The 15,585-nt window shown below is 44.0% G+C and overlaps 1 protein-coding gene across 1 annotated transcript in view; it reads right to left on the reverse strand.

The window, feature by feature from the left end:
* The window catches only part of LOC120017357 (cadherin-23-like), a 659,988-nt gene that overhangs the window by 134,730 nt on the left and 509,673 nt on the right, over positions 1–15,585 (reverse strand). Inside the window, exons 27-34 of the mRNA XM_038960107.1 lie at positions 15,309–15,373; positions 14,704–14,845; positions 13,894–14,029; positions 12,423–12,811; positions 12,004–12,105; positions 11,050–11,052; positions 10,524–10,673; positions 7,190–7,318 (exon numbers count right to left, since the gene is read on the reverse strand). Coding sequence (XP_038816035.1) covers positions 7,190–7,318; positions 10,524–10,673; positions 11,050–11,052; positions 12,004–12,105; positions 12,423–12,811; positions 13,894–14,029; positions 14,704–14,845; positions 15,309–15,373 — 1,116 coding nt within the window. The remainder of the gene's footprint in view (positions 1–7,189; positions 7,319–10,523; positions 10,674–11,049; positions 11,053–12,003; positions 12,106–12,422; positions 12,812–13,893; positions 14,030–14,703; positions 14,846–15,308; positions 15,374–15,585) is intronic.

The raw sequence follows: 15,585 nt of genomic DNA on the forward strand, positions 1-15,585 counted from the left end.
TCCACAAGCCGACATCACACTGGCAGCCAACAAACTGTATGGGGCCATAAATAAACAAGAAACCGCTCACCAAGAGGCAGCATTTCTGGTGGGTGATGACTTTAACGGGGGAGACTTAAAACCATCCTACCTCACTTCTACCAACACGTCTCCTATGCCACTAGGGGCGCTAAAACTCTAGACCACATTTATTCTACCAACAGAAATGCATACAAGGCCCTACCTCGTCCTCCCTTTGGCAAATCTGACCATGACTCCATTTTCCTGCATCCTGTTTACATAGAAAAGCTCAAACAGGAATTACCAGTGATGCGCTCACTACGGAAGTGGTCGGATGAAGCAGATGCGAGGCTACAAGACTGTTTTGCTAGTACAGACTGGAATATGTTCCGGGATTCATCAGATAGCATTGATGAGTTTACAGTCATGGGCTTCATCAATAAGCGCATGATGATGTTGTCCCCACAGTGACTAAGAACGTATCCAAACCAAAAACCATGGATTACAGGCAATATCCATGCTGGGCTAAAGGCTAGAGCTACCGCTTACAATGAACGGGCCAGGGACATGGACACATACAAGAAAGCCCGCTATGACCACTGACGAGACATCAAACATGCAAAAGGATAATATAGGAAGAAGGTGGAATCCTATTACAGCGCCTCCGACATTCATCGTTTGTGGCAAGGCTTGCAGACGATAACGGATTACAAAGGGAAACCCAGCCATGAGTTGCCCAGCGATGCAGAAATCCTAAACTAGCTAAATGCCTTTTATGTTTACTTCGAGGAATATAACACTGTGCTTTGTGTGAAAGCCCCTGTTTTTCCAGATAACTGTGTGATCTCGCGCTTCGTGGCCTATATGAGCAAAACATTTAACTTAAGGATTGGTGGGTCCCCTGAGGGACGGTTGAGCTAACGTAGGCTAATGCAAATAGCATGAGGTTGTAAGTAACAAGAACATTTCCCAGGACATAGACATATCTGATATTGGCAGAACGCTTAACCTTTCTGACTCCAGCGTTCCGCCAGCGGAACTCCTCCCACATTCCACTGAAAAGGCAGAGCGCGAAATTCAAAATATATTTTTTAGAAATATTTAACTTTCACACATTAACAAGTCCAATACAGCAAATGAAAGGTACACATCTTGTGAATCCAGCCAACATGTCCGATTTTTTAAATGTTTTACAGCGAAAACAGCACGTATATTTATGTTAGCTCACCACCAAATACAAAAAAAGGACAGACATTTTTCACAGCACAGGTAGCATGCACAAAGCCAACCTAACTAACCAAGAACCAACCAAACTAACCAAGAAACAACTTCATCAGATGACAGTCTTATAACATGTTACACAATAAATCTATGTTTTGTTCGAAAAATGTGCATATTTGAGGTATAAATCAGTTTTACATTGCAGCTACCATCACAGCTACCGTCAAAAATAGCACCGAAGCAGCCAGAGTAAGTATAGAGACCAACGTGGAATAACTAAATACTCATCATAAAACATTTCTGAAAAATGCATCGTGTACAGCAAATGAAAGACAAGCATCTTGTGAATCCAGCCAATATTTCAGATTTTTTAAGTGTTTTACAGCGAAAACATAATATAGCATTATATTAGCTTACTACAATAGCCTACCACACTCCCGCATTCATTCATCAAGGCACGTTAGCGATAGCAATAGGCACGTTAGCGTTAGCGAATAAACCAGCAAAATATATTAATTTTCACTAACCTTCATAAACCTTCCTCAGATGACAGTCCTATAACATCAGGTTATACATACACTTATGTTTTGTTCGAAAATGTGCATATTTAGAGCTGAAATCCATGGTTATCCATTATGCTAATGTAGCTTATTTTTCCCAGAATGTGCAGATATTTCTATTAGACTCTCACCTATTCTGACCAAATAGCTATTCATAAACATTACAAAAAAATACATGTTGTATAGGAAATGATAGATCCACTAGTTCTTAATGCAATCGCAGTGTTAGAATTCTAAAAATATCTTCATTACCACATAAGGCTTACGTTATGTCGACCGAGTGCCCAAAACCTGGGCGCAAAACTACTAGTACACAGTTCGACAGATATATGAAATAGCATCATAAAATGTTTCTTACTTTTGGTGATCTTCCATCAGAATGTTGGACAAGGGGTCCTTTGTCCAGAACAGTCGTTGTTTGGATTTAGAACGGCAACTTTCCCTCTTCATTTAGCAAGCACACTAGCCAAGTGGCGCGAAGCTCTCCATTCTGAACAAAGGGCACACAACGCAACACGCCTAACATCCCGAATAAATTTCAAAAATCTAATAAAACTATATTGAAAAAACATACTTTACGATGATATTGTCACATGTATCAAATAAAATCAAAGCCGGAGATAGTAGTCGCCTATAACGAAAGCTATTCCGAAGGCAATCCCACTGTCCTCTTCGCGCCTTCCTGAAAACATGAAATCGGTGACACGTCATTCCAAGAGGACGTATTCCATCTCAGACCAAGATAATCACCTCATTTCTTCTCTCACTGCATCTTGACATCCAGGGGAAGGTGTATGACGTGCATGTATACTAATAGCTATCATGCCCATTTATAGGCAGGACTTAGAAGAGAGCCTCGATTTCAGACTTTCCACTTCCTGGTCAGAAAGTGTGCTGCCAAATGAGTTCTGTTTTACTCACAGACAAAATTCAAACGGTTTTAGAAACTAGAGAGTGTTTTCTATCCAATAGTAATAATAATATGCATATTGTACGAGCAAGAATTGAGTACGAGGCCGTTTAAATTGGGCACGTTTTTCCCCCAAAGTGACAACAGCGCCCTCTGTCCTCATCAGGTTAAATTCTTGTTAATCTAACTGCACTGTTCAATTTACAGTAGCTATTACAGTGAAATAATATTACGCTATTGTTTGAGGAGAGTTCACAGTTTTGAACATGAAAAGTTATTAATAAACCAATTAGGCACATTTGGGCAGTCTTGATACAAAATGTTGAACAGAAAGGCAATGGTTCATTGGATCAGTTTAAAACATTGCATATACACTGCTGCCATCTAGTGGCCAAAATCTAAATTGCACCGGGGCTGGAATAATACATTATGGCCATTGCTCTTGCATTTCAAAGATGATGATACAAAAAAAATACTAAAAATATATAGTTTTTTTCTTTGTATTATCTTTTACCAGATCTAATGTGTTATATTCTCCTACAATCCTTTCACAATTCCACAAACGTCAAAGTGTTTCCTTTCAAATGGTATCAAGAAAATGCATATTCTTGCTTCAGGGCCTGAGCTACAGGCAGTTAGATTTGGGTATGTCATTTTAGGCAAAAATTGGGGGAAAAAGGGGGCCAATCCTTTTAACAGGTTAAAAATCACAAGGCAAATGCTATACCAGGACGCATTCTCAAAGCATGCGCAGACCAGCTGGCAAGTGGCTTCACATACATTTTAAATCTCTCCTTGTCCCAGTCTGTAATCCTGACATGTTTCAACTGACCACCATTGTCCCTGTTCCCAAGAGCTCAAAAGGTAACCTGCCTAAATGATTATTGCCCTGTAGCACTCACATCTGTAATTATGAAGTGTTTTGAAAGGCTAGTCATGACACATCATCCCAGACACCCTAGACACATTCCAATTCGCATACTGCCCCAACAGATCCACAGATGATGCCATCTCAATTGCACTTCACACTGCCCTCTCCCACCCTGACAAGAGGGGAAATAACTAATGTGAGAATGCTGTTCATAGACTACAGCTCAGAGTTCAACACCATAGTCCCCTCCAAGCTCATCACCAAGCTAGGGACCCTGGGACTGAACCCCTCCCTCTGCAACTGGATCCTGGACTTCCTGACGGGCCAGCCCCCGACGCATGACTCCAACACTATTATCTATTATTGGTAGGCCTGATCACCAATGGCGATGAGTCAGCCTACATGGAGGAGGTCAGAGACTTAGCAGTGTGCCAGGACAACAATCTCTACCTCAATGTCAGTAAGACAAAGAGCATGCCCCTATCCACATCGACAGGGCTGTTGTGGAGCGGGTAGAGAGCTTCAAGTTCCTTGGCGTCCACATCACCAAGGACTTAACATGGTCCACACCCGCACAGTCATGAAGACGCCACGACAGCACCTCTTCTCCCTCAGAAGGCTGAAAAGATTTGGTATGGGCCCTCAGATCTTCAAAAAGTTCTACAGCTGCACCATCGAGAGCATCTTGACTGGCTGCATCACCGCTTGGTATGGCAAATGCACTGCCCTTGACCGCAAAGTGCTACAGAGGGACCGCCATCTCTATTTCAGGCAGTGTCAGAGGAAGTGCCTAAAAATTGCCAAAGACTCCAGCCACCCAAGCCATTGACTGTTCACTCTGCTACCGTCCGGCAATCGGAGCATCGGCTCTCGGACCAACAGGCTCCGAGACAGCTTCTACCCAAAAGCCGCAAGACTGCTAAATAGCCAGACTGCTAAATAGTCAATTAATGGTACCCAAACTATCTGCACTGACTCTGTCTTGTACTGACCCTACGCGCACTCACTAGAGTATATATACACACTCACTACATTGACACTCCCATACAAGATCAACACACATTCATATGCACATCCGCACACACATAACACACACACACGCATACCGACACAACACACACATTACACACACGCACGCACTTTTACAGTCCTTTGCTGCTGTTACTCTGTTCTTTATTTTACTCTTATTATTATCTATCCTCATGCATAGTCACTTTACCTTGCCTTCATGTACATCAGTGGAGCTAATGAAATGTTATGGAAACCATGTGTTTGATGTATTTGATACCATTCCGCTACAGCCATTACCACAAGCCCGTCCTCCCCAATTAAGGTGCCACCAACCTCCCGTGATGTACATACAGTATCTACCGCAAATACCTCATACCTACACTCCCTGTCTGTAGCGCCATTCTTGTGTATTTTATTATTCTTGTTACTATATCATTTGCATTATTGTTTTTATACTCATCGTTGGGAAGGGTCCGTAAGCAAGCATTTCACGGTAAGGTCTACACCAGTTCTATTTGGCGCATGTGACAAATAAAATGTTATTTGATGTGTACGCACATAACGACACACCCACCGGCAAAACATACATTTTAAAATGAGAATACTTAATTATAAAGTATAAACTTTATAATTTATAAAGTATTGACTTTATCCACATTTTGTTACGTTACAGCCTTATTCTAAAGTTGAGTAAATCGTTTTTTTCCCTCATCAATCTACACACAATACCCCATAATGACAAAGCAAAAATGTGTTTTTAGACATTTTATCAAATTTATAAAAACTAAAATATGTCTGTTCAATTCAATTTACATAACTATTCAGACCCTTTACTCAGTACTTTGTTGAAGGACCATTGGCAGTGATTAAAGCCTCAAGTCTTCTTGGGTATGACGCTAGAAGCTTGGCACACCTGTATTTGGGGAGTTTCTCCTATTCTTCTCTGCAGATCCTCTCAAGCTCTGTCAGGTTGGATGGGAAGCGTCGCTTCACACCTATTTTCAAGTCGATCCAGAGATGTTGAATCGGTTTCAGATCCGGACTCTGGCTGGGCCAGTCAAGGACATTCAGAGACTTGTCCCGAAGCCACTCCTGCGTTGTCTTGGCTGTGTGCTTAGGATCAGTGTCCTGTTGGAAGGTGAACCTTCGCCCCAGTCTGACGTCCTGAGTGCTCTGGAGCAGGTTTTCATTAAGGATCTCTGTCCTTTGCTCAGTTCATTTTTCCCTCGATCCTGACTAGTCTCCCAGTCCCTGCCGCTGAAAAACATCCCCACAGCATTATGCTGCCACCACCATGCTCACCGTGGGGATGGTGCCACGTTTCCCCCAGACGTCTTAGGTCTCACTTCATGTAGCGTTGTGTTGTCTCTCTTGTCGTGATGTGTGTTTTGTCCAATATTTACAGTTGATGTCGGAAGTTTACATACACCTTAGCCAAATACATTTAAACTCAGTTTTTCACCATTCCTGACATTTAATCCTAGTATAAATTAGTCAGTTAGGATCACCACTTTATTTTAAGAATGTGAAATGTAAGAATAATAGTAGAGAGAATGATTTATTTCAGCTTTTATTTCTTTTATCACATTCCCAGTGGGTCAGAAGTTTACATACACTCAATTAGTATTTGGTAGCATTGCCTTTAAAATGTTTAACTTGAGTCAAACTTTTCGGGTAGCTTTCCACAAGCTTCCCACAATAAGTTGGATGAATTCTGGCCCATTCCTCCTGACAGAGCTGGTGTAACTGAGTCAGGTTTATAGGCCTCCTTGCTCGCACACGCCTTGTCAGTTCTTCCCACAAATCTTCAATGGGATTGAGGTCAGGGCTTTGATGGCCACTCCAATACCTTGACTTTGTTGTCCTTAAGCCATTTTGCCACAACTTTGGAAGTATGCTTGGGGTCATTGTCCATTTGGAAGACTAATTTGCGACCAAGCTTTAACTTCCTGACTCATGTCTTGAGATGTTGCTTCAATATATCCACATAATTTTCCTCCCTCATGATGCCATCTACTTTGTGAAGTGCACCAGTCCCTCCTGCAGCAAAGCACCCTCACAACATGATACTGCCACCCCCGTGCTTCACGGTTGGGATGGTGTTCTTCGGCTTGCAAGCTTCACCCTTTTTTCCTCCAAACATAACGATGGTCATTATGGCCAAACAGTTCCATTTTTGTTTCATCAGACCAGAGGACATTTCTCCAAGCTGTTTAAAGGCACAGTCAACTTAGTGTATGTAAACTTCTGACCCACTGGAATTGTGATACAGTGAATTATGAGTGAAATAATCTGTCTGTAAACAATGGTTGGAAAAATAACTTGTGTCATGCACAAAGTAGATGTCCTAACCGACTTGCCAAAATTATAGTTTGTTAACAAGAAATTTGTTGAGTGGTTGAAAAACTAGTTTTAATGACTCCAACCTAAGTGTATGTAAACTTCCGACTTCAACTGTATATATATATTTTTTATCCCCGTACCCGCAGGAGGCCTTTTGCCTTTTGGCAGGCTGTCATTGTAAATAAGAATTAGTTCTAACTGACTTGCCTAGTTAAATAAGGGTTAAAATCAAATAAATAAATGAATAAAATGGATGTGACCCAGGTGTCTAACCTTGAGCAGGTAGCGGTCAACAGACTCTCGGTCCAGAGGGGAGTTGACGTAGATCTCTCCATTGGTGTGGTTCACTGTCCGGATCTCAAACACATCCTGCATGTTTCCTGCCACCAGACTGAAGTTCACCTGAAAAAGAGAGAGAGACAAAGAGCAGAAAATAGTTCAACTAGGCTTGCTTGATCGATCTCTCTTTCTCTTTCTTTCTTTCTTTCTTTCTTTCTCTCTCTCTCTCTCTCTCCCGCCGCATGGTGGTGGTGGTGTAGCTGAGGCTAGGTCTTGTCATGCTATACATGGTGGTGTAGATGAGGCTGGGCCTAGTCAGGTTATGCTAGTGGATGAGGAGAGTGTAGTGGGGAGAGGCAAGCGACTATGGGCGGTGGATGAGGGTGTCAAGCGGAAGAGGAAAAAGGGGGCGAATAAAGGAGGTGGGAGGGGAGAGGCTGGTGTGGTCAAAGGCACTAAGGAACCTTCATCTGTTGTTGGGGGGAGGCTCTGACTAGAAAGAAAGGGCAGGTGGTCAGGATGGGAGATGGAGATGAGAAGGAGGAGGAAGGTGAGTCTGAGGACGATGAGGAGGCTTTCTTTTCAGACTCCGCCTCAATGGGTCCAGAGCTGACAGACAGTCAGGCAGAGGTCAAAGTACAAGGTGAGGAAACTGTCAAAGTTCCTGAATGAGACTAAAGGGAAAAAGGTTCATCTTTAAGCTTTTTTTGTTGTGATCCGGGAAAGTTTGTGAGATCAGTACAACACGCTATGAAAAATGAGGGGCATGGTGTTCTCTCACCCAGGAAATGTTTTAGGTTGAGAAAGTGGGTCACAACTGTGCGTAAGGGTCTACCTTCAGACGCTGTTTAGATTTAAAAAAGGCATGGGGCTTTTTGAGCTTTACTATTGGTCTCTTTCTTTGCTGGCTGTTCTCTCACTTCTTATGTCGACTCTTCGGGTAGGCTCGCTTAAAATAAATGGCACCAGAGATGAGGGAAAGAGGAGGAGAGGAGTCTGTTGGGTGAGTATGTAAAACCCCCAAAAATACAGGTATTGTTTCTGCAGGAGACGCATAGTGATGTGGTGAATGAAGTCGATTGGGGGCTCTGGTGGAAAGGGTCAAGTGTGCTGAGCCATATAACAAATATTAGTGCAGGGGTGGCAGTCCTTTTTGCACCGGGTTTGGCCGTTAAAAATGTGCTCCTCAAAGGAGGTGTGTATGAGTAGACTGCTTGTAGTAAAAGCAGAAATTAACAACAGGGGTTTTGTCCTTATAAATGTGTATGTGACTAACGCAGGGAGAGAGATGAGGCGTCTGTTTTGGTGTCTTAGACAGGAACTCTCACAGGTAGCGCCTGAGGAGACGCTGGTGGTCGGCGGGGACTGGAACTGCATGATGGATTTCAGGGACATCATTAAGCAGTTTGACCTAGTGGATGTTTGGAGAACTAGATATCCCAACACAAGACAGTATACATGGATGAAGGTCTTTGGGGCTAGGGTGAGTGCAGCGCGACTCGATCAGTTTTACATCAGAGCAATAGGCTGTTGGGCGCTACCATTCTCCCGGTGGGTTTTTCGGATCACCACATAACCATAGCTCGGCTATCTATTTCACCAGGGCCATCGGCAGGCATCCTATTGGAAGTTAAATGTTAAACTCTGCCACTTTTGATCAGGTTTCCAGACTTTTTGTTGGGGGCAGCGAAGAGAGGAGTATGAATCTCTGAGTCAATAGTGGGATGTGGTAAATATAAACATTTGTATTTTCTGTCATCAGAATACAGCTCTCCCATCCTTAGAGGCTAGGAGAGTATTGGGGGAACTCGAGTGTAGTATCAGTGAAGTGGAGGTAGAGTTGGTTTGGGCAAGGCTAATTTAGCTGAATTACGTAGGGGCCTGGGCAGTTTTTTCCAGGTTAAAGCAAAGGGAGCACTTGTAAGAGCTAGGTTCTCCATGCTCAGGGAGATTGCTCCTTCTTCTTTGTTTGGAAAGACAGAGCGGTGAATCCAAGGGTATGCATTGTCTGCGGCTGTCGGATGGGCGGGTGACCTCTGTGGTGGGGGAGATGCGGGAGCAGACTGTGGAGTTTTATACTGAGTTGTATAGGGCAGAACTGTGAGATCCAATATGTGCTCAGGTGTTGTTTGCATAACTTCCTAAGCTCTCTCTGGCACAGAGGGATGAAATGGACATTCCCCTATTGTCCCATGTATTGGCGGAGGCCGCAACCCAGATGTCCCCCAGCCGTGCACCGGGGGTCGATGGAATCCCAGTGGAGTTGGACTGGACTTCTTTTGCGTGTTGCGTGAGTGTGTTGGGGTAGGAGAGTTGCCGATGAGCTGCCGACCTGCGGCTGCGGGGGGAGGAGGGGTGGGAAAACCCCGGAAGTCCTGGCACAACAAACAGGACTAACATATCTTAGGCTGCTGGAGAGATTCCTGTGGAGGTCCAGGAGGAACTGACTGTACCAGTAAGGGGGGTGTTTGAGAGGCCAAAGGGGGAGGGTCCACCAATGTTTCCACCACAGCAGGTGACAGCAGAGACTGGGGACCGGCAAGGGGGTATGGAGGACTTGTTGCACTTTAACACTCCGAGCCTGGGGGGGGGTGGGAGGTAAAGCCCTCTACAACCTCTGCATTACAACCTCTGCATTAAGGTGAGGAACATTTGGAGCCTGTCAGGAGTGAAGGCACATCAGTGGCAGGGGGTATGGTTGGTTTTAGATGGAGGAGGCTCTACAAACTCCCAGTACGAAAGAGGTCAGGGGACCTCAAGTGGAGGGTTCTACATGGAGCCCTGGCCACTAATAGCTGGTTGGCACGGGTCGACCCGGGAGTCAGACAGGGGAGTCCTTTCTGTGTCATGAGTGAAACTGTGCATTATGTGTTTTCTGTGTGCGCCAGGTTAATGCCATTAATGTCTGTGTCTCTGTAATGTCTGTGTGAGTGTATGTTTATAATGGGGTACAGGTATTCGAATAAGGAAAAGGCCAATATGTGTTGTTGAATTTTCTGTTTGCTCAGGCAAAGTTGGCTATTTGGCTAACAAGGAGGAACAGGATCAAAGGTGGGGGGGATAACAGACCCTTTACTATGATTTAATGGGATCTCTGCGCGCCTTACGGTGGAATTTGAGTTCTATACAATTATCAACAGTATGGCGATGTTTAAGGAGATATGGTGTGTCGGGGAGGCCGTCTATATAACTGGGGAAGATGGGTTAGATATACAGTTGTAGAAGTGGTGAGGTTTTGGTTATTGTGATGTGTGATGTTGTTTTGTATCGTGGGGTAGAGGGCAAGGTGAGTATGCAGCACAAAAATTCAAAAGTCTCTCTCTCTAACCAGTGCATTATTCCCAGCATCTTTGTCGCGCCCCAGCACCACAGCCACTCTCTTCCCGACGGGCGTGTTCTCTGGAATCTCCACCGACGAATCAGATGTGATATCAAACTCGGGACTGTTGTCATTCTCATCGAGTATGGTGATTGACACCTGCCACATGTATAGACACAACCAATGAGAGATTGCCATTGACAAGGAGGATGGAATGCCACATACCTTTTGATTTTAATATGATTAACACGGTATGCTGTTTAAAAATAATGAAAGAACATTTGTGACACATACGTACACACACGCACAAACGTAGTTAAGCTTTTCATTAAAACTTTAAGGCCGTTCTCCAGACTGAAGACGGAAAGCAACACGTACCTTCTGCAATTTCCCCATGAGATAGCAATAACGAGATGAAAACAAAGCTGGTCATTAACTGACATTTTCTACAACAGAATAGATGAAACAAATTGTTACATGGTTCATTATTGAAAACAGGTGAGACCTGACAACGGGCAGAGATGGGCAAAGATACTTTCTTGTTCAAATGACAAAATACTCTAAAGACCAATGTATCAAAATGCCATTTAAAATACTTCTGCAAAGTGTTGTATCAAATCACAATATAATTATTTGAGGTATTTTGGTATTTTCAAAATACAATATACTTTTGCAAGTACATGCCTTCACCACAACATTCTCAGTTAAGGTAACAATATGGGATAGACTGTGATATGGTAACAGACTGTGATATGTGGTTGTTTACCTACTTTAGTTGAATGCAACGACTGTAAGTCACTTTGGATACGAGTGTCTGCTAAATTACCAAAATGTAAATGTTTATGTAAAAATTATTATTGGCCTTGTGTTGGGGGCAGAGCTCTTTAGAATAATGCCCAGCATGCTTTGCAAGTGTTCATTTTTATATTAACATTCTGGTCATTTACCATTTACCACTCTTATCACACCATAGTGCCATCAGACTTGCAGGGTGAAAAGGGGCCACGCAATTGTTAATTTATTGTGTTACTTTTTGGGGGTTTTTACTTTTGTTTTATTTAGTAAATATTTTGTTAAATCTATTTTCTTAAAACTGCGTTGTTGGTTAAGGGCTTGTAAGTAAGCGTTTCACACTAAACAACAGTGTTGTTTTTGACACATAAAATTTGATTTGATTTGAAAAAATCAACCGCTTTTGTGAACCGCTTAAGAAAATGGAATGGAAAAGTACAGTATTTTAATATATAAAAATGTTTATGACATGTCTCAAAAGTATCTTGCTACAAAACACATTGGATTGTAGTTCAGGCCAGTGAAATACAAAAATTTAAAAATACTTAAAAGTAATTCAAATACCTATTTCAAATACATATAACAGAAATACTGCCCATCTCTGACAACAGGGAATACACATTTACAAGTAAATAATGTCAAAAGAAGAAAAAAGAAGAAAAAAAGAAAGATTAAAAGAAAGAAGTGACTGCCGTACCACAGTGGAGTCTTTTTTTGGTCCCCCATCGTCAGCCACTACAGTCAGGGTGTAGAGGTCCCCCTTCTCTCTGTCCAGCAGCCCTGTGACTGTGATACGACCCTGCGGATGGACAGATAGATGAAGAGAGAAGGAAAAAGAGAGGGAGAGAAGAAGGAAAACACATGAACAAACAACCTGATTTATCCTAGTTTGAAATATACAGTATAAACCTATTTTGAGCAGAGGACAGTATCCAGCAGGGTTGGGGTTCAATTCAATTTCAATTCAGTTAATTCAGGAAAAATTATTGAATGGAAAATTGTAATTGGATTTGTAGTTACTTCCTGAATGTAAATGGAATTGGCCTTAACACTACGGTCCACTAAGAGTGAAAAATGCTAATATGGTGTTACACCCTATCCTGTCCACCGACTCACCGTGATACTGTCAATCTTGAAGAGGGTGAGGGCGGCGGGCGACGTGTCCGGGTCGAAGCGATACGACAGCTGGTTGAGGTTGTCCGCCGACTGCGCCTGTACCTGCACCACCTCCGTTCCCGTGGCGATGTTCTCCTGGAGCGACACCTCATAGCCCGCCGATAAGAACGCCACTGCCTCGTCCAGCTCATTAAGTAAGGTCACGTAGACCGTGCAGAAGCCACGGTGGAACGGCGGTGCCTGGTTAGTAGCCGACACGTTCATCAGGTAGCTGGTCTTGGTCTCGTAGTCTAGGTAGTCTACAGTGGTCACCAGGCCCGTGCTCACGTCCACATCGAACTTACGGTCGGACCCGGAGACGAGGGCATAGGCCACCGCACCGCCATCACCTGGATGGAGGGGTGGGAAGACAGGGAGGAGGTGAGGGAGTTGCAGGGCAAGGTGTAAAGGGAAGGAGGTTTGGAGAAGTGCAGCTGTTTTTATCTCAATATGAAATAATTTCTGGGTAACAATAAAGTACATTACTGTGATTGTTTTGAGTTTAAATGCTCAAAAAGTAACAAAAATAGCTTCTTAGCAAGAGCAATTTCTCAAGCAAGAATTTTGCTAGGACTGTCTGGGAGTGGTCCGAGTGGAGAGGGCAAAACTGAAAACTAGCTGTTATTGGCAGAGAGGTTTGGAACTCTTTCTTATCGGTTTATTAACTACTACTGATGTCACAAGGCAGGCCAAAACTTCATCCCACCCAGGCTGAAATTTCAGGAGGTATTTTCAAACAGCTCTTACACTAAAACGGAGTACGTAGCCATGCATTGTTGCTACACACACTTATCTAAAATGTCCAACCACAATATAACCAAAAATCTATATTCTGCTCTAACAAAGACATTTCCAACTTTCCATGACATGTGGGCAGGATATGACATCAGTATGTCCTCAGAGGTGATGTAGACCAAAGTTGTAGTGTTTGGTGACTGTCAACATCACAGCAACAGTCCTCCCACACAGTGTTTGCGCTACACATTACAGGACGGGAAGTGAATAGAGGAAGCCCACACAGAATAGCAGAAGTAGAGGGTTAAATGCCACTCAGATTAATTATGCTCAGCTAAATGCCAGTTTCTGTACTGGGGGCAGACAGCGCAATACAACTCAGCATAAAAGCTGTATGAGAGTCATATAACACCAATAACTATGGAGGCGGGGAGAGCCCTCTAACACACCACTTCATTGGTTTACTGAGGGACACCCCTGTAGCATGATGTACTACAGTACCCATAATGCTCTGTACAGTATATTCCGTTTTATTTTCGTAAAGATGTTCTGAAGCTGACAATGTTGTCCTGTCTCTTTATCAATACATACTAGTATGTATATGTATGTACATTACACTGTATTTATTATCAATAATACCAGCTTGTACAGAGGGCTATGGGTACTGTAGTACATTATGTTACACTACAACACCCACCGGTGTCGGGGTCTGTGGCTCGAACTACGATGACAGAGGTGCCAATGCCAGCGGTCTCCCTCAGGCCCAGGCGGTTGTACTGCTGTTGGGTGAACACTGGTGGCTCGTCGTTGGCGTCTTCCACATACACTATCACCTGTAGGGGGAAGACAGAGAGACTGGGAGTCAAAGAAGTATAACTGGACAACTACTCACAAGTTTACACGTGCCCTTTATGTTATACCCCTACAGCCCTCTCCCTTTTGCCCCATACTCTACTCCAGCCCTATACTCTAACATGTCCTGTCCAACACCTTCTCATCTCCCAATACACAACCCTCTCTCTCCTTTGTTATTTTCTAAATCCTGCCACATATCCTCTCCTTTTTCCTCCCTCATGTATGACCCCAACAGTCTCCTCTTCTATGTTCTGCCATATCCCCTCTTCCCTCCTCTTCTCCCCTCCTTCCCCATCCCCTCTTCCTCCCCTATCTCCTGCCTCACCCATACAAAGCTTCTCATCATGCCCTGGTCACTATTTGTAGGCCTCCACCTCTAGCCCTGTCCCCTCGCCTCCCCATCCCTTTTCTATTCTCACCCGTATGGAGCTCCTCACCTCCAGCCCTGTCCCCTCCCTTCCCCTCCTCTGTCCTCTACCCAGTCTCCCACTACCCTCCCCTGTATCCTCCTTCCATCCTCACTCGTCCGGAGCTCATTATCCTGCCCTGGTCACTGTTGTAGGCCTCCACCTCCAGCCCTGTCCTCTCTCCCGACCCGGTCTCCCCTCCTACCCTGTCCCCCTCTCCCTCTCTTCCCTCCTACTCTACTTACCCGTACGGAGCTCCTCATCCTGCCTTGGTCTCTGTTGTAGGCCTCTACCTCTAGCACGTGGGAGCTGCTGCTCTCTCTGTCCAGAGCCCTCTGGCCCCGGGTCACGAGCCCCGAGAGCTCATTGATTCTAAACAGACTTTTACTGTTTCCTACACATGCAGACAGACAGAGAGAGATAGGGAGACACACACATAGAGAGAGAGGGGGGGCAGAGAAAGAGGCAGAATGAGGGGGATGGGGTGGGGGGGGGGGGGGAGAGGGGAAGGGGAGAGAAACAGAGAGGGAGTGGTGTGAGAGAGGGAGAAATGGAAAGACAGATGTGAGCTGCAGGTTAAGAGTGATCGCGTGCAGGTTGGCCATGAGGGTATTGGTATAGATTCAAATATTAATACTAGAATATTACCAACAGTAATCTGATACTGCATTTTGTAAATTTATCATTGAGCATTCAAATGGCTAATACAGTATGACTCCAAATAAACCGTTATGATTATGCATGCAGGGTATGATTAGCGTGCAGGGTTGTTGTTAAGTCTTTTGTGTGTACTTGTTTTTGTGCGAGCAAGTGTGAAAAGTATCTCCACCTGGCGACTGGGAAGTTGTACTCACCAGAGAGGATCTTGTACAAAACCCTGCCGTTCTCCCCCTGGTCTGCATCTGTGGCCTGCACCTGCACACACAAACACAGAATAAAACTTAACACATATTAATAGCACAGCCATATGCGGCCATTATACTCACTTACAACCACAGCGACTTGAAACCACATGAATAGGCCTACATAGCTACATAAACATTTACACACTCGCACACATGCATGCCCACAGACACACACGCTGACATTCAAATGTACCTACATGTACACTTTTAGAGGTGCTATCT

The sequence above is a fragment of the Salvelinus namaycush genome, chromosome 22, assembly GCF_016432855.1.
Source record: "Salvelinus namaycush isolate Seneca chromosome 22, SaNama_1.0, whole genome shotgun sequence".
NCBI classification, from domain to species: Eukaryota; Metazoa; Chordata; class Actinopteri; order Salmoniformes; family Salmonidae; genus Salvelinus; species Salvelinus namaycush.